We start from the raw sequence: 20,175 nt of genomic DNA, 5'->3' as shown, positions 1-20,175 counted from the left end.
AAACCAAAGGGAAGGAGCTATTCCATGAAGATGCTAGGGTTTGAAAAGCCTTGAGAACTAAAGCTCCATTTCTTATTTTTTCCATCCCCTTTCCCCTCCTCAGAACCAAGTAAACAGAAAGCTTTAGCATATGTAAGTCCCCAGGCTCAGAATATGGCCTCACTTCTGGATGAGCAATGGCTGTGTTCAGAATAGCTGTTGATCAAACTTCAATAGATCTTTTTAAGCCATATCATAATGCAGCAAAACATCTGAACCAGAAAAAGACAATCATGCATCTTTTTTAACAGGTTGTAGAAGCTGTGAAAAAAGCTTGTTACACTGAGGAAGAAATAGACTTGACTCACCTGCAGGAGGCTACTTGGCTGATTAAGGTTTGTCCCTTTTGCAAAGCATCAGCTGTGCAGTCTTTAATTTTTCTGTGTAATTCCTCATGCCTCGCTGCCAAAACAGCCAGACTTAAACTCTCTGATTTAAGGAGCTTAAGGTAAGCTTCAACTCTTCCAAGTACATCAAATGCCTGCCAAAGAAAACATAATTTTCTGCTTTTCTAGTTTAAAATGTACATCACCGTGTACAAGAAACACTAGCAATTAAACCAGGCTCAACAGTTTATTAGTTTCATTATAACAGAAAACAACAATCTTAATCTTCGAAGATATTGTTGGAAAAAAGCTGTATAGTTTTTTAAGGCTCCATTTAGGGAAACCGATCATAGCTTAGTTCAATATAAATAAATGTCAATACCATAAAATCACCAATATAGCTTACACTGAGAATGTATCTATACAACACAAAGAGTTATAACTGCATAGAATTTGGAGAGTCAGTCTGGTTTATTTTGTGCATTTTGTACTGTATACAAATAATAGATGAGTTATTTAAAAAGATTATGCAGGCTTTTATGGCCCGAATGTTTCTGTAATATTCTTTAGAGGAAATTTCCCAGTAAATTCCACTTTGCTCTTGAAACACTGTAGGGAAATATTCAAGAAATTATGAGTGTCCCCCTTTTCTCTTGCTTTTGCAGATATAAGATCTTCAGCCTAATTCATCCAAGGCATCCATCTGTCTTCAAAGAGATTAGAATTTTGTTCTGAAGCAGTGCAAAGAGTAAGACCAAGGTAATATTTAGCTTCTGACATGCAGAAATAGGATTATGCAGAAAAAGCAAACCAAGGTATTGTCTTGACAGAAGATTTTAAAAGTCCTTTATTTCCCTCCTTTATTAGCAGATCAACAACCCAGCATGCAGGATTAAGCTTACAGAATTAACATAAAGTGGAGAGGAGTTAGCCATTGGACCATTAAGGCTTAGCTGGCATTTAGATGGAGGAGTGTCTGATATAAAGGCGATGAAAGAAGACTGTGGAAATATGAAGAGAAAGAGAGAAAGCAGAGTACAGTCATCTTTGAAGGTCTCCTGATAGCTCACCTGATGTCTCTAGGAATAATTTCAACCTGGAGAACAAATGTGTTAGGTACATTGAAGAAAATCTGAATGGCATGGGAGCTCTTGCCACATTGCCCTTTAGCACTATTGGAAGAAGTCACCTTATGGAATGTTCTATACCAATCTGAAAAATAATCCTAACACAGTCAGCTGGGCAGTGCTGTGTAGTCAGGCAGGGGCCTTGAAGTGTAGCCTCCCTGGGTTGCTGAGTTGGAAGCCAGTGAGCTTGGCAGGAGCTGATCAACAGAGTAGGAAGACCTCATAGAAGACCCTAGGTAAGGATCCCAGACCAGAAGTATTGAGAACAGATAGACTCATAAGTCCAATACCACTAAGACCTGAAGACCAGGCAAGCAAGGATGAGCTGGTGCTGGAGCAACACAGGTGAAGCCATGTAGAGGCTATGGTTATGGAGATGCACGAATGTACTCATGACCCTGTGCCTGCTGCCATCTCACAGGGTGAGCTCTAGTGGCAGAATTGGAACTGGGCAAAATTTGAATTTAAAAATGAAATCACTCGAACAGTGCCTTACTACTTATACACTGATATTCTATTTTTCCCACCGATGTCCTCATGTCTCCCAAGTCTGCAATTCTGTTTGTTTAGAATGTTTAAAACAAAATCATTCTCATTTATTAAGCAGTGAGGAGGAAGTTATAATAATAACTCTAGTTTAATAAGAACTAACTACGTGCTTGCTTCAATACTGTGTGTTGCACAATTCTTATTTAATCAATGTATATTGAATGCCTGCTTAGTTCCAGGCATATTTCCCTTAACGGTTCTAAGAGGCAGTAAGAAATTATCCCCATTATATGACTGAGAAAACTGAGTCTCAGAGAGGTTAACGAAATTGCACCAAGTAACACTTCTATCAAGGGGCAGATTTGCAATTTATACCCCATTTGTCTGGCCTTGAGACCACTGCTCTTAAACTCTGGGTTGTGGTGCCATGTGGCAAAGGATTACCTTGGAAGACTTAAGAAGGAAGGGCTATCTCAGAGAAAGTTATACTCTTGGGTGGAAAAGGAGGGATTTTTAAAACTTACTTATTGTAAATATGTCTCTACCTTTTCTTCTTATAGGCTAGAAAAGATACAGAGAAAGGTTGAGAGATTTCTCTTACACTATAGGACTGTAAAAGAAAGAGAACTTAATTAAAGAAAGTTTGAACCTGAAGAACTCTTCTTTATCTGATTATTTTGCTTTCCTGTAGTTGACAATGGAGCCAAGTGCAACAAGATGCTGATGACAGAAAAGAAGATGATTGGCTGGGCACCAGTTAGATTGAGGTCAGCATCCAGCCCATCGTACCAACAAGTATTCTACAAATGTATTTTTTGAGCTAATGAAGGAATAAAATCACTTTCCTCCTTTCTACTGCTCTAGTTCTATTAAGTGTGATACATAGAACAATTGATAGTAAATATTTTCCTTACACATTTGAGAAAAAGCTCTGTGAGATAATTTGGCTATTTTGATTCTCAGTTATGGGTTATCTTTGTCTTTGATTATATCGTTCCCTCCTTCTAGTGAACGCTTAGTCTTTCAATTTATTTCTATTTTATTAGGAAGTGATAGTTTTATTATAACATTCAGGAAAGGGTGGAAGGGGTAGGCTCATGCCTGTAATCCCAGCACTTTGTGGGGCAGAGGTAGGTGAGATCACCTGAGGTCAGGAGTTTGAGACCTGCCTGGCCAACATGGTGAGACCCTGTCTCTACTAAAAATACAAAAAAATTAGCCGGGCCTGGTGGCACACACCTGTAATCCCAGCTACTCAGGAGGCTGAGGCAGGTGAATCACTAGAACCTGGGAGGCGTAGGTTGCAGTGAGCCGAGATCGTGCCATTGCACTCCAGCCTGGGCAATGAGAGTAAAATTCTGTCTCGAAAAAAAAAAGAAGATGATTCAATGACTTTATCTATCCTTCCATAACCCACTGAAATATCATTTGCCAATAACCACTGTTTCTGAAATTTTAAAACATATTTTAAAATTCATATTGCTTATTTTGAATAAGCGGAGTTTGTTGATAATTGGGGGTTAAAGTCAATGCATAAAGCAAAAATCTGGCATAGTGAAGATCATCTTGAATTCCTTTGAATCACCCTTAAAGTTTAATATATGTGAAATTAGTACATATAGTAACATGTATTCACATTTAGAACTGAGAACCCCTGAGCTACACTAAAGGAAGAAATAAAGGGAAAGTCTGTATGTAAATGTCCGAGCCTTTTTGCTTTTCTTCCCTTACAATAATTCTCAAGTTTTCAGTGTGAATGGAGAAAGAATGGAAAATTCCAAAGTGCTTTTTCTTGCCTACACATTTTACTCCAATTTCTAATATTAAGCCACTATCACCTTAATACATGTTATGTTTGTTGTTTTGAGAATTAGGAAGAAAAATGTATAAAAGTAAGTGGGTTTCATGTTAGACATGTAGCAGGTACTCAGAAAATACTGGCTGTTACTCTAAATCTTGAATGATAGAACCCATCTTTAAAAAGTCACTGAGAAGAGCATGGTCACCTGGTGCTTGTCATTCATCCCACATGGGCCCTTCCTCTGTGGCCCCATTGAACATCTGCCACTCTCAAATGCTCAGGCATTGGTCTCATCTTTACTGGACTTAGATGCTAAAGCCACAAGGTCATTGAATGCATGTATGATAATCACTCCACCCCTTCCTGAATGTTATAATGAAAGTATTACTTCCTAATAAAATAGAAATAAATTGAAAGACTAAGCATTCACTAGAAAGAGGGAATGATATATGAAGGACAAAGAAAACCCAGAACTGAGAATCAAAATAGCCAAGTTATCTTCCAGAGCTTTTTCTCAATTGTGTAAAGAAAGTATTTACTATACATTGTTCTATGTATTACACTTAATAGAACTAGAGCAGTAGAAAGGAGGTAAGTGATTTTATTCCTTCATTAGCTCACCAAATACATTTGTAGAATATTGGTAAGATGGGCTGGATGCGGACCTCAATTTTAACCAAACTCTAATAGGAATAATCTGTAGACACAGAAATAAGAGTTAAATTTCTGGACTTTAACAGAAAGCTACTTTCAAGAAGACTATACTGTCTGTGATTGTCTGAATTATACACAAACTCATTTCTCTTATTCTTATGCAGAATTTGATGAGAACTATGTGCTAGCTCCAGAAATGATCTAAGTATCATTGCTTTCACTTAATCTACCCTCAAAATAGAACTGAGTGCTTTTCTATTTACTGTATCCATAAAGAAGCTGATATACGGGATCCAACCTGGAAAGACTCCCTCTGCTGTACACACAGTGCAGAACATATTATTTCTGGCAATAAGAACACTGTGGCCCCCATATAAACTCCTTTGGAAGCAGTGTTTTCCCGTTAGTCTTTTTTCCTTCACATATCCCTCTTTCTTCAAACTTTATATGTGCAAGTCAAATAAAGCTACTATGACTGGATTGGGAAAAAACGATACAGGACAAAGATTTTTTTTTTTTTTTTTTTTTTTTGAGACGGAGTTTCGCTCTTGTTACCCAGGCTGGAGTGCAATGGCGCGATCTCGGCTCACCGCAACCTCCGCCTCCTGGGTTCAAGGCAATTCTCCTGCCTCAGCCTCCTGAGTAGCTGGGATTACAGGCACGCGCCACCATGCCCAGCTAATTTTTTGTATTTTTAGTAGAGACGGGGTTTCAGCATGTTGACCAGGATGGTTTCGATCTCTTGACCTCGTGATCCACCCGCCTTGGCCTCCCAAAGTGCTGGGATTACAGGCGTGAGCCACCGCACCCGGCCCAGGACAAAGATATTTTATCCCTCTGGTTCCTAGCTCTTGTTGACCTTTTTACATGTACTATTCAGTTTCTAGGCAGATAAGAAAATGAATCAGCTCTTTTTGGCCTTGTTTTGGTAAAGACTAAGGACTTGCTTGGTGTTTGTTCTTTATGAAACTAATAAAGACTTTTCCTTTTTCACTTGTTTAGTACAGGACCCAAGGCAGTCTATACCAAATCAAATAGAGATAGTACCAGGACATGGCACGTTTCATTCTTTTAAAAATATCTACAAGATGAATTCAAACAAGAGCCATGAGTCATCTAGCATAATTCTATCATGCTGTTTCACAAAAGGTGTTTAATAAGTAATATTGTTTGCTTCTTGACTAATCAATTTGAAGAGAGACAATTAAACAGGAACAACAACAGAAAGAAAACAGCAAAACCTAAAATATTTCCTTCCACGAGTCTAGGGGCTGGAGAGAATTTTGTAGGAATGCTTATAACTACCAAAAACACAAATCTCAGCTCAGTGCTGAGCTGAGTTTAATTAGTGCTTCTAATTAGAGCACTGGATTCCATTACCTGGAGCGATTCAGATTTCCCTTGGGTTTCATTACAAAGACCAAAAACTTCCATTTCCTTTCCTGTACATCACCTGAGATAACTTCTGTTGGTTCCCACTCTGGGGAACTGATTCCTAATTCATGTCCTGCCCAAATCTGCCCAAGCTTTCAAATGCCATGAACACCACAGTATAAGGGTGATATGATTTTTAAGCTCCCAATATTTCCTGTCCCCTACTGCTGCTCCAGCTTATTGCTTGCCTGTTGAGGGCAGTTGCTGCTGGACCCCAGAGCTCCCTTTTTGTTCCAGGGTGAATTCATGGTATTAATGAGAGGTATTAAATGCCATCAGCACCTATGGAAGGCTTTTGTCTCCTAATCTGAAAAGCTGAGAAAACACTGGAATAAAAGGAGTTTGGGATTGAAAGTGGTATGTATCTGAAGCATTTTTTATCAACAAGAAGTGGAGGAAGTTTATGCATTGACCATCTCTTGTTCTGAGGCAAGAAATACAACTAGACCCATTCAATAGCACTTTAGACAGCTAGTCACTATTTATAATTTCTGGTTTCTTTTCTCTAAGTTGACCTAAATGACTTTAAGGTGATCTTGGGAATATCAATACAGAAAATGTCCGTTTATAATGTGTAAAGCATTTATTTTTTCACTTATTCAAGAAAACACTGAAATCTATGGACTGTGTATTCAGCTATGTGCTGGGAATATGAAAATGAACAAAAGCATTAAATCACATTAGAGTGGCTAGTGCAGTATTAAATTCATATATAAAGACAAAATAATGGCTAGCACTTAGTGAATGCTTAGCAGTTCTGTGCTCTAGCCATGTATTAACTTACTTAGCACAATGACCCTGTAAGGTACCAATAGTACTTCTATTTTACAGGTTAAAAAAGCCAGATGCACAGGGAAGTTAAGTGACTGCCCAAGGTCATAGAGCTAATAAATGTCTGAGATCAGATTCATACTCAGGCATTCTGGCTCTAAAATCTACTGTTATTTTGGCAAAGTGTCATGCTATCAAACATTTCTAATTTTCACTCAATACCCTACAATTCCATTTATTTCACACTCCAACTCTATCCCAAAAAGATTGTGTATAATTTATCACCAATTATAAGAACTTTTATTATTGACCGATACTCTCTGAAGTAGATAAGGATTACTAGACTGATTTTAGAAAAGAGAAAACTCAAGCTCAAAATGTAAATTGGTTTGTCACATGGCCATTTATTCATTCATCTAACACAAGTTTTTTGAACATATGTGACATCACAAAGAAGATTAAGACATAATCTCTCTCTTGGGAGGCCGAGGTGGGTGGATCATGAGGTCAAGAGATCGAGACCATCCTGGCCAATATGGTGAAACCCCGTCTCTGCTAAAAATACAAAAAAATTAGCAGGGCGTGATGGCACGCGCCTGTGGTCCCAGTTACTCGGGAAGCTGAGGCAGAAGAATTGCTTGAACCCAGGAGGCAGAGGTTGCAGTGAGCTGAGATTGTATCACTGCACTCCAGCCTAGTGACAGAGCAAGACTCCATCTCAAAAAAACAAAACAAAACAAAACAAAACAAGACATAATCTCTAAGGAGCACAGAGAAATATTATGGAAATGATACAACATAAGCAATTAATGCTGTCTCAGAGGAGGCACCATGTGTAGAAGACAAGCCCTTTGCACAGCACTACCTGCCTTCTCAGATATGATGCAGAGGTGAAGCTTTAAATTTGTGTTCCTTGTATATTAAAGTAATTAAGTTATCATCTTTCAAAATGGTTAAGTCCCAAGTACCTTGGATCAATATAATCTCCTATGAACAATTTCATGTAGTTGGCCTTGAAAATCTACAGTTTATAATATTTCACTGCTCTCAGTCATTCAAATAATTATTGAATACCCACTAACTAGAAGTCACTGCTCTAGGTGTGTGAACACAAAGTGAAAAGGACATGCTTCTTACCCTCAAGAAATTTTAATTTAGTAAAAGAAATGTACACAGAAATAACTGTAATACTAGACAGAATGTGTTTACTGCCGACAGAGAGATGCAACAATCTGATATTGCACGTAGAAGAGAAACCAATTAATACACTCTTAACTTAGAAATTCATTGATAGCTTAAATGTGAAAGGTATTCATGAGTGACGACAATAAAATTGAACATGTTGATTATCAGACTATTAGGCATGAACTGAGTTGTGGGCTCTCATGAGACATTTAAGATGTTAAAGGTGTTCCTTTTTCTATATTATTTTCTATAATATATCTATTTTAATAATTGTATGCTAATAATGTAGCCATATTTATCCAATACTTGCTGTGGTTTAAATAGCCTGAACTCTGAGCTCTAAAATCAAAGGTTTCTAAAGCCTACAGTCATCATTCTCTCCGAGGGAGTACAGGAAGAGGATAAATTAAGACATCATCTGCTTCTTGTGGTGAGGTTTGCATCATCATGACTTTTTCAATCTTAAATATCTCTGCATATTTAAAGACATGTTCAGTATAAAATAGAAACTCCTTAGCATGCTATTCAGAACCCTTCCTGATATCCCCACCTGCTTCTACAACCTTTGTCTCTCATCACTTTAGGCGTACACCCTACACTCCTGGCAAATTGGATTATCTTAGGTTCCCCAAACATGGCATGACTTTGTACCATCCAGCCCTTCCTCAATGCTTCTTGCCCCATCCTTTCAAACTTATCTCAGCTGTCACCTCCTCTGGGGAGCCTTCCTTGACTCTTTTTTCCCTACACCAGATTAAGGGTCTCTGCTCTGTGTACCCTAATGCTTTGGGCTTACTCCATTACAGCTTTCCCACAGCCCAGTGCCCTTCTGTTCCCTTGCCTCTCATCTAAACTTGACTGAGAAGGTCTGGAAAGCAGGGATTATAACTTCCATTGCATTCGCTCAAGTACCCATCTGATGCATGGGAAGAACAGGAATACAATATATTAGCTGAATGCAAATATGGAAGAAGAGAGGGAGGGAACACAGGTGGCTTTAGTTGTTTCTAAGTGAAAGGGGAGTTGTTCTGAAAAAGAGGAAATTAAGACAGCCTGCTGAGGAAATATAAAACTGAAAGTAATTACATTTTCCTTGATAGCTAAATAACATTTAGCCTAATTTCTTGAATTCATTTATATCACTTCAATAAATTCCTTCTGGATAATATTTTTCAGGTACTCTACTTGGGCAGGTTTTTAAAAATTTCAATCTATATAGCAACTGGACCATTTTAAATTAATTGTTTTCCTCAACTGGGCCTCAAATGTGTTTATTTTGAAAATGGTAAGATTACGTATATATCACGTGTATATATAAATGAAAAAAAGTGTACCAAATTCCATCCTTAAATGTTTTCATCTTAAACAATGATGCTGCTATAAGCATTACTGTGCATCACTGTAAATATCTTGCAAAAGCAACATCATCTTCTTAAAAGACATTAAAGTTTCAACAGCTATGGCAGAAACAATGTAAGCTATAACAATTATTACATTTCAAACTACTTTTTATGTGTTTCTTTGGCCACCCCAATTTTTGCTTTATCTTTGCTTTCAGGCTGACCACTCAAAAATCAGACCATGTTTGTAAAATGGATTTGGCCTCAGTTTCCTCTGCTTGCTTTCTTCAGTGAAATCATGTGCCTGGGAATGGAAAGGATAGGACGTGATACATCATGAGCAGTCAGTCATGTTTTACAGCTTTGGGTTCAGTTGCAGCTGTCCTATAAATATAGGCTCACGCCTTTCTGTTTTTGAAACATTGTATATTTCTCTCTGCTTCAAACTACATTCCCTTAACAATGATGAATACATTTGGGGTGATCAATAAATATCAACCATAGCTCGTTTTCTGTGAACACAGTAGAAGTATAATAAATAAGATAATCTACAATCCCGAAGGATGAATATTTTGGAGGATCAAGATGAATTATTCTAATAGGTGCTATATTCATATTTCATGCCATGTTCTCATAAGTCTTAGCAACATCTGATAATTAGAGCAACTCTTCTCCAATCAGCTATTAGTCATTGTCGACAATTGACACTTACTTGTATATTCTGCTAAGTGATTTAACAAATAGCTTCATTCACCAAATACATAGGAAATTCTAAGAAGAACAGGAAGTATATCAGATTCTTGAGTTATACGGCTCACTCTTCACTTGAATCGAGCGGTCGGTTTACAGCAATGCCATCTCAACATCGCCACCTGCTGCTCACTCCGGGTCCAAACATGCATATCTCAAGCCACAGGCTGCCAGACATTACCTCCGTGAGAAATATTCCTGAACCTGGGGTAATCATCAAACCCTAGCAGAATTAAAGGTAATCCATTGCACTCCTGGAGCCATTGGACAAAGGCAGTGAGGGAGCTGTTGTCAACGTGGGCAGTTAAGTGATAATTATATTTTACTGAATCTCACAAAGTGGAAAATATATTGGCTTATGGATTTTTTGTATGTTTTGATCTCTGCTATATCCCCAGCATTTAGAACAATGCCTGACACATAGTAGTGGCTCAATAAATATATACTAAATAAGTAAATATGTAAAGAGAAGAAGGGTAATTATTCTCATGAATTCATCTTTAAATAATAAATTACTGTGACATATTTCTAGTAACTAATAATATCCCTACCTAATATTTTTAGAGAGGAATGAATGAAAATGAAAGGAGGTTGGACGTGGTGGCTCACACCTATAATCCCAGCACTTTGGGAGGCTGAGGAGGGTGGACTGGATCCCTTGAGCCTAGGAGGTCAAGACAAGCCTGGGCAACATGGCAAAATCCCATCTTTACAAAAAAATACAAAAAATTAGCTTGGTGTGGTGGCATCCAAGCTGCCTGGGAGGCTGAGGTGGGAGGATTATGTGAGCCTGGGAGGTCAAGGCTGCAGTGAGCTGTGATCATGTCACTGCACTTCAGCCTCGATGACAGTGAAACCCTGTCTCCACTCCCCCGCAAAAAAGAAAGAAAATGAAAAGAAAGGGGGGAGAGAGCCTCTTCAATGATTTTAACCAGAAAGATGATAAAAACCTGGATGAAGAAAGAAATATATATGATATGAGAAAATTACTAACAGTCTATCCTGCAGATAAAATGGGATATTCTTTTTATTTTAACAAAATTCAAAAAAGTAAAAAGTATACTTAAAAAATCATATATTTCACTTTTTACCGAGCTGATATTCAAGCTATCCTACTCACTTATTTATATATTGCCCACGATACTAACAAATTTGTTACACTAGTATTTGACACAGAAATTGAAAAAGTATATTGACCTAGCTTCAACAAATTTGGAACAAGAGGTTGTTTGCTGAAAAATAATTCCTCTTATCCAGAATGAAACTGAGTTTCAAGCAAAGTACCTTTTTGTAAAGTGCTAATTTCAACTTTTATTCCTGCAGTGCTAACATCCATATCTGCATGTGTTGGGAGAGAAAGTTCTTCATGGATCTCTGGTGTTCCCACTGGTAGGTCAAGAATACAAGACTCTGACCCCTCTACATCCGGGCCACTTTTCAGTGTTGAGTCTACAACTAGCAACCTTCAGGGTTGAAGTGATGTTGCCCTCCAAAACAAAGAGCAAACTAGCTTCCTATTTGCTGTAAAACTGCGGATTCCCCAAGTTTAGGGTTCCTTTCCTGAACCCCATCTGCTACAGGTGCATACATCCATCTGAGCCCATCTGCACCACCCAGGGAGAATTGGGGCTGGGAGAATTGATGTGGCATACTGACACTCTGGCTACTGCTTTGCTGTAATAAATCGCCTCTGACCCAGAAGTCAGGAGTCTTCTGTAATCATCCATGGCACTGTGATGAGTTAACATGTTAGCTTGAAAGTAGGGTAAAACCTCAAGGCCCTCACAGTTCTTGAGAGCATGACTTCATCTAAGAACAGGAATGTTCACAGTTAGGGAACCCCAGTGTACTCAAGGCACAACAAAGTGAATTTTCAAGAAGAAAATTCAGTGTTTGGGTGATAATTGATTTTATAAACTGAAAATACCTTTTCAGTAGTGTAAACAGAATTTTATTCTAGAAAAAGAATTTTGAGGGATTTTGAAATTATTATATTAATTGTAAAAATTCAGTGCTTTATTTAAACCAGGGTTATGAGTGTCACGTTAAAAATTGGGTAAAGTGGTCAGATTTTTGTAAAATTTGGAGGTTTTACAATATCAGTAAAAAAGAAAAATACCATTTATAAGCCACGAGAAGAGTTTTCTTTTTTAAGTGGATTTATACTATATAATTTCATCATTTATTTCTACCTAATAATATAGTAAAGAATTCATCTCAAGAGTCATGATTAAAAATCTACTTTCCAAACTCCAGCTTTTATTTTTGCTAAGGGTAGAAATGTCTATCATCTTTCACACTGAGTTCTTAGATTTGGAGTCAGAAATTATTTCCTTGATTCTTTGAAAGGGGAGAGGATTCTAACACTATTCTGAGTGTCACTTGGCTACAGAACATGCTGTAATATGGATAATCCCAGTGGAGCTTATTATGATTTGTATAGCTAGCATGCCAAGGCTTTCAAATGAGATAACAGGGAATCTAGAAATCAAATGTTTTTGTGGTCAAGAAACATGAATTCTCTTCTCCAGTCTGTCCTGAATTACTGTATGAATTTGAGAAAGTAACCACTCTCTTCTTCTCCTTAAAAAAAAAAAAAAACCTTTTGCAAGAGATACTCCTTCTCTGTTAAAACCGGGAAAATATCCCAGCAGAGTACAAAATAATGACAGCAGAGAAAGCAACAGTAAGAAGATGAGAATGAAATAAATTACATTTTGCCAGGCTATAAACTATAGGGTTTGTACTGGAAGCATCGTTATAGCAATATGTTTGATAACTCTTTTCCTTAGAAGCAGTATTAACTGACTTGTAGATGAGCCACTCATTTTGAAGAATGAATATGCAGTGTAAATTTAAAAGTGTCTTATTCAAAAACAAAATTACTGAGGAGAAACTTAACTAGTACCTAACATCTAATTAGTTCAATAGCTCCAGTAATATGGTATATCTGTTTCCTCTCTTAAAGAAATTCCAAATGACAAATAATTTGACAATAAATCTTTCTTTAACATTTTACCACAACTTAGCACCTCTGTTCTGAAATTTTACTATTTATTTTTTTCAAAAACTTTCTTATTAGTAAAAAAGTTCAAAAAGTCGCTATTGTGATACACACCAGGACACTGTATTCAGGGTGTTGACGTTGGGATTTTAGATCACAATGTACCCAGCTTCCAGGGTTTCCTCATTTGTTTCCTGTCACATTGTCTGCTTTGAAAACAACAGTGAAATTTAAAGTATGAAACAATTCCAATAACACCATTTGAAGGGGTATGTTACATTGGAAAAGGTAGAAAAGGTTTTCAGATTAGATCACTAGCCTATACTGAGCTGTTTTCAAGTGATGTGAACAGGTGAACATTGCTACTTAGCAGGAACCACCTGCTGCAATCAATGTTCAATGAATCAGAGAGGAGAAACAGCACTTCTCCAACTCAAGAAGACCTGGAGATGGTCCAAAGGCAGATTTCACTTTGGCTGACTTAAAAAGGCAAGACCACGGCAGAGCAATCAGGCTAAGGCACTGTTTCTAGACTTATGGCTTGTGTGCAAAAGGCTTGCAATATTCATGTATTTTTACCTGGTAAAGAAAAGAGGATTAAAAAAAAACAACAGAGTCCCTTTGGTAAAAATTGTAAGATATTTTTAAACCTTGATATATTTATGATAATTGTCTTCTTCCATGAGAAACACTACAATGTGAGCACAAGTGTCCCCCCCCCCCAAATAGACCAATGGCAGCTGTAAGATAAAACCCTCATGAGGCTAGGCATGGTGGCTCATGCCTATAATTTCAGCACTTTGGAAGGCTGAGGCAGGAGGACCCCTTGAGCCCGGGAGTTTCAGACCCTGTCTCTCCAAAAAAAAAAAAAAAAAAAAAACCTGAAAAAATTAGTTATGCATGGTGGAATGTACCTATGATACCAGCTACTTGGGAGGCTGAGGTGGGAGAATCAATTGAGTCTGGGAGGTGGAGGCTACAGTAAGCTATGATCACACCACTACACTCCAGCCAGGGCGACAGGGCCAGATCCTTTCTCAAAACAACAACAACAACAACAAAAACCATCCAACCAACCAAACAAAACAACCCTCCCCCCCAAAAAAACCCTCATGAGGTTTGTTGTTTTTAAAGTCACCCTTTACATGTGAAAACAGTCTTTTAGTTTTGAGAGCCAAATAATGGCCATAACAGGAATATATGTTAAAAGTTCTTCTTTGCTATCGATTTTGAAATTCAACATGGAGTTTTGACTACTGTGATGTGCTCCAGCTGGCTGAAGTAATGAGTCTTTTACTGGTTTGCCTGATTACCAAAAATTATCAACTTGACCTCACACTGACCTTGTTAGCACTGTTAAAAAATTCATTTGCCTCCTTTAACCAGGTATTCCTTTCCACCATGAGTTGACCAAATTCTTCTTGAAGCTGACTCAGTTTCTGGTGAGAGAGCTGGAGGTGTTCTTTCTCCACGTAGTCCTTTGACAGCAGAATTCCCAGTGCCTCACTCTTTAGCTTCTCGACAGCATAATTCCATTCCTGCAAGAGATCATTCTTAAGTTTATTTTACACATCTCCCCTCCCCCAAATTCCTCTGTTGAAATCTAATCCCCAAGGATGATATTAGGAAATAGGACTTTGGGAGATGATTAGTGACCTTATAAAAAAGGCCTGAGAGGACTGTCTTGCCCCTTCTACCATGTGAGGATGCGTAGGTTAGGAGTCTGCAACCCAGAAGAGGGCTTTCACCACAACCCGACCATGCTGGCACGCTGAGCTCAAACTTCCCACACCCAGGTCAATGAGACATAAATATCTCTTGTTTATAAGCCATTCAGTCTATATTACTTTGTTATAGCAGCTCAAAGCAACAAAGACATCCCTTTTTATAATTTCTAAGATTCAGAGAACATTTAAATGTGTTGAGTATATCGAAAATCTGCCATTTGATTTTCAAATCATGTAAGTGTAGTAAATACTGTAGTGGTAAATGCATCACAACAGGTCTGAGTACCATGTAGATGTAATGGGAAAAGACACAGAAAGAGGATAAAAAGGGAGAGTAGAAAGAGGCAGGAAGTTGGGATGAATGACTGGCAGAGCTCCCAGCTGACCTGAATACAGGTCACTTCCATTTCTGTTAACTCCACCTAAAAATATACTCCCGGTACAGTGAACAACAGTTTTAAATCTCAAACTCTTTTTGTCCTATTTCTATTCATTTAAGTATAAACACACATCTTTCCCACCATTCTGTCTCACTGTCAATGTGGGTAAATGTGCGCAAGAAATGAAGAGAAATCACGTCTTATGGCTGTTGTTTTTGTGTCTGCCTAAACGTAGCGCTGTTAGGTTGGTAGAAAGGTATTGGGGTCTTTTTTGCCTTTCAAAGTAATTACCTTTGCACCAACCTAATAAAATGAAGTTCTGTTACTCTCCATAAAATGAATAACTGTTATTGTTCTGTATTTCCTCCATGATATCAGTTTCACCTTTCAAGTCTTCACTTTCAGAAAATGAAAAGAGGTAGCTTTTTACTTTTTGTTGCATGAGGATGGAAAAACAATAGAGAATTAAAATACGAGTTGGAGTAAATCAAACACATTTACATTCAATTTATTTGAAGGGAAATTCAAGTTTCTTGCAAAAGTCCTGAAGTCAGACTGACTGTCATAAAACAAAGATTATCACTAGCATGGCCATCTTGTTAGTGAAGTTTCTGGTATCCATATAAGCTAAGGCTGAGTGATAGGCATAGGCTACTTGTTAAACATGGAAAATTTAGCACAAGGTTTCAGAAATCTTAGTCTGACTCCATCCTGCCTTGTTCTACCAGTACGAAGTGTCCTATTATTAAGTTACATTTGTTATATTACATTATATAAAATAAGTACAATTTTAGTGCAATTTGCCATTATTGTTTGCGTTCAATTCATTCATTCATTCACAAAGTATGCTAAGTATTACGTACCCAGCACTATGTTAAGACAGATGCCTTGGAGAATATAAAGAAAGAATAAAATGGCCTGCGCGGTGGCTCACGCCTGTAATCCCAGCACTTTGGGAGGCTAAGCCAGGCAGATCGCTTGAGCCCAGGAGTTGGAGACCAGCCTGAGCAACATGGAAAAACTTCGTCTCTATAAAAAACACAAAAATTTAGCTGGGCATAGTGGCACATGCTTGTAGTTCTAGCTACTTGGCGGGGCTGAGGTGGGAGGATCACTTGAGACCAGGAAGTCAAGGCTGCAGTGAAGTGTGATCATGTCACTGAACTACACACACACACACACACACACACACACTCAATACAATAATAACTAGCAGGTGTTAATATAGAAATTGTACATATCATTTTGTGGTATCCATAGAAGCTGTTACAGTACTTGTGCAAGAGAAAAATATTTTGATCAATGAATACAAGAGTATAAAACGTAGAGTAAGAAATTGGAATTCTTTGAAATATCAGTTACATAAAATTGTGGCTTGTAACTAAAATCCTGAAAAATCCTTAAATTAGGTATTATTAGATATTAAATTAGATATTTTTTCTAGTATTGACGTAGGTTCAGAAGAGTATGCTACTTGAGGTTACATATCCAGTAAGCGGCGGTACCAGGACTAGTTCACAGGTCTTCGTCTCATGCTACCTTCCAGGGAACTGAGGATAGAGAGGCTCCAAAATCTGCAAATTTCTCAGTGCATGCAAAAGCAACACTCTTAGGCATGGATATGGGCTACATGAATTCTCAAGGTTTTTCAATTTTTAAAGAGCTATTGCGTCCCCACTTAAGGAAAACTTAATATGTGCCAAGACATTCTTTCATAAAGCACTCTAAATATCCCTACCACTTAAAAGCCATTACTTTAACCTACTGGGAATGAGCAAATATTTTTAAAATAGTACAATATCTGGCACACATAATAGGCACTCACTAAATGTTAGTCCCACTTTTCTGCTCATCAGTGTTGGTTCATTAGCTCTCCAAAATTTGTTCTTTATTTATGGGTATCCTCCTGTTACCCAGTTGTAAAATAATGGTAGTGAAATGTTTCCTCAAATGTTATTGATTAGTGTTAAGTATTGATCAGTCTTAGGAGATTAAGTAAAACAGGGTTTTTTGTTTGTCTGTGTTTGTTTTTTTACTGCAGTACTTCTCAGAATCTTTAATTTGTTAATGTGCATTGAGACTCTCCTAGAGGAAAGTGTGGTATGGAATATTTTGGACAAACTTTCTTGATGAATAAACTGTTTGCTAGTCATCTCAGGGGACCAGTGCTGCAGTTGGAACAATGTTGGAAACAAAGGTTCTGTGGCTAAGAGCAGCTGAATCACCAGCTGGGTTCATCAGCTCTTACAAGTCTTTCTGTTTCTTTGTTTTGTTCCTGTTCTCCAGCTCTTTAGTTCATGTCCTCTCTTTGTACCATTCTTTCTTATGTCTGTTAAGATCTGTGAGGCATTAATACTCAAACTTAGGTGGAGAAATACTTAATGTGTAAAGATGTGGAATGAAGCAGGTAATTTTTAAAAAAGAGGCCGGGCGCGGTAGCTCACGCCTGTAATCCCAGCACTTTGGGAGGCCGAGGCGGGTGGATCACGAGGTCAAGAGATAGAGACCATCCTAGTCAACATGGTGAAACCCCGTCTCTACTAAAAATACAAAAAATTAGCTGGGCATGGTGGCGCGTGCCTGTAATCCCAGCTACTCAGGAGGCTGAGGCAGGAGAATTGCCTGAACCCAGGAGGCGGAGGTTGCGGTGAGCCGAGATCGCGCCATTGCACTCCAGCCTGGGTAATAAGAACGAAACTCCGTCTCAAAAAAAAAAAAAAAGAAAAAAAAAGATTTGGCATTGACCAGAACCTTCTGTGCTGATTAGGTAGAGTCCACTTAACAAATATGGAGAAGCTCGGGGGGTGGGGGTGGGGGGCTAGAAAAACGGGGTGGGGACAAGGAAAACGCAGCAGTTAGGATATGAAGAAATGAAATATAGCCATTGTGTGCTCAGTCTAGCAACACTAAGCTCTAGGATGTTGTCTTAACCGTCTGCAAGATAGTAAGGGTTGATTTTTTTCTATATGTTAGTGGTGTGCTAAATGCTTTACATGCATTATCTCATTTAATCTTTACCATATCGCTTTGAAGTAGGCACTGGTATTATCTTCATTTTGCAAATGGAGTAACTAGGGCTTAGAGAGATTACCAACTTGCCCAAGGTGTCAACATTAGTAAGAGAAAGAGCCAAATTTCAGACTCGGGTAGTTTGACCCTACAATCTACTATCTCAACCAGTATTCCAGCCGCAGCTCTTCTCAGTCTTGATATACTGGTTTTCTCATCAAAGAATGATTAACCATGTTATTTTGGAATTTCCTAGGTAAAACTTCCATATGGCCTGGACAAGACCTTGGAGGTGATAAAAACTGTATATGACCCTGAAATTCTCAGATTTGAAACCTGAAGTCTTGCTATTTCTGAATAAACACAAAGCTAATATAGATTCAGTTTAAAATTTACAGCCCGAACTCAGACTTAATTTTGCTTAGCAACTGGACCAAAATAACAAACTTCTTCTCTATGAATAAGAAAAGAAATACCTGTTCTCTAACAATGTTCATAAATCTGCCTTCAGTATGAATTTTGCAAACAACATTAAAGAGAGACTATCGGGGTAGAGCCAAGTCTTTGAAAACCCGCTTTAACCTTATGCTTCTCATCATGCCATAAAAAGTGGACTGTGACCTTCTAAAGAAGCTGTAAAGGACTATTTGTGCCTCTTATCGTTTTTTGTTCTCCATCCCCAGTCTCCTTAATTACATTTTCACATGAACTCTGTGGGTATTAAATGAAACTGGGTCCGTTCAATATTTCTATTCAATCTTCTCAGAAAAATTGGTTCTGTTTTCTTTGGACAATCTACAGGCAGTTTCTGAAGCATTTCTATACCATTCTGGTAATGTATTTATTTCCCCAGCCATTTTTCACAAGGGATGCTTCCCACTATTTTATTTTTAAGATAAAACTTTCCAGAGCCATCTGAATCCATCACACTATTTAAAAAATATAGTTGTCACCCTTGTCAAGGCTAGAGGAGCCCAGTGGAGAAAATCTCATTCTGTTTTCGCTAAGCTCTTGCTGCCTGCCTGCTAAGTGTTAAACCTCTAGCAGGGTCTCAGTCACTTTGCAATAAAATATCTCCAGCACTTGTCCCCACCAGCAGAAAGACAAAGCCTTCCATTTCCTTGGCTTTTCAATTTGACAGAGATACGTGCATATCTCTGACACGATACAGACGTGAGGCCCTGTGTGTTCCCAGGCTTGTGGTGTCTCCATAGGTCACTCCTTTATTTTCATTTTTCACTCACAGTAGGAACCTTTTCAACTGTACCTTTCAGTATTCCATTTGCTGAGGAAATTGAGCTTCTCTAGGATCACTTGATTGAAAGGGTACTTTTAAGAGGATTAGTGCTGATAGACAAGAAAGCGAAAAAGATATCTTCTTTCCTTCCCTCCCACTGTTAGTCCCAGCTTAGCTCTTTAAATGAAGTTATGAATTGGCATAACAATTATCCAGCAAGCAGATCGAAAAAGTAAGAATGTTAGCTGCTCCAACTGAAAAGAAAAAATAATAATAACCACAGTATGTTTAGTAAGCTTTTGCTCACACAAAAACTTCCCTGTATATGAAGGGATTTTAACCATTCATCATCAGGTGGTAAGTTTTCATTGTAAGCTTGACTTCAGAATATAAATTTTAAATGCCAATAGGGAATATATTTGAAAACTACTAAAAAATATCAACTTTGGAGATTACTGGCCAAAGTTAGATCTGACAGAAGCATGTGTTGAGTTCATGTATAGTTTCCACGTATGGCTGATTCCTAGACCATCTCATTAGATATAGCCTATTTCTTGTTTAATCCCTAAGTCTACAGTTCCATTTGGTTCAGCACAAGGAGAATTAACGCATTGACACAAAATTACAGAATTTTACATGATTGCATTATCAGATGGTAAAAACAAACCTGGCATTTTTAATCATAAAATATTTGAAAGTCTGCTTTCAGCAGATTTTTCTTTTTTACAGAAATGTTTATGCTTTTCAAAACCATAATGCCTCTTCAAGAGTGGCACCGAGCCCTTTTAAAAGTTGAAACTTTGTATGTCAAGTTGGATTACAAACTGGGCGGCAGTTTCTTCTTCTCATGCTCCCTTCAGGGTCATTTCTATGCTGACCTATACAAATGCCAGGGTCATTCT

At 38.0% G+C, this 20,175-nt stretch overlaps 1 protein-coding gene across 6 annotated transcripts in view; it reads right to left on the bottom strand.

Moving 5' to 3' along the window:
- Window positions 1-20,175, bottom strand: part of CCDC141 (coiled-coil domain containing 141) — a 216,661-nt gene that overhangs the window by 89,120 nt on the left and 107,366 nt on the right. For all 6 annotated transcript variants that reach the window (XR_010341447.1, XM_064373291.1, XM_064373289.1 and 3 more), the window contains exons 8-9: window positions 14,264-14,458; window positions 348-520 (exon numbers count right to left, since the gene is read on the bottom strand). Coding sequence is in view for 5 of the 6 variants with exons in the window: in XM_064373291.1 (XP_064229361.1) it covers window positions 348-520; window positions 14,264-14,458 (368 nt within the window). In the remaining variant the exon portion in view is untranslated. The remainder of the gene's footprint in view (window positions 1-347; window positions 521-14,263; window positions 14,459-20,175) is intronic.

The sequence above is a fragment of the Aotus nancymaae genome, unplaced genomic scaffold, assembly GCF_030222135.1.
Source record: "Aotus nancymaae isolate 86718 unplaced genomic scaffold, 86718_ANA_hifiasm-v0.15.2.pri h1tg000008l, whole genome shotgun sequence".
NCBI lineage: Eukaryota > Metazoa > Chordata > Mammalia > Primates > Aotidae > Aotus > Aotus nancymaae.
Note: the sequence above shows the minus strand (reverse complement) of the source record. Positions and strands in the feature narration are given on the sequence as shown.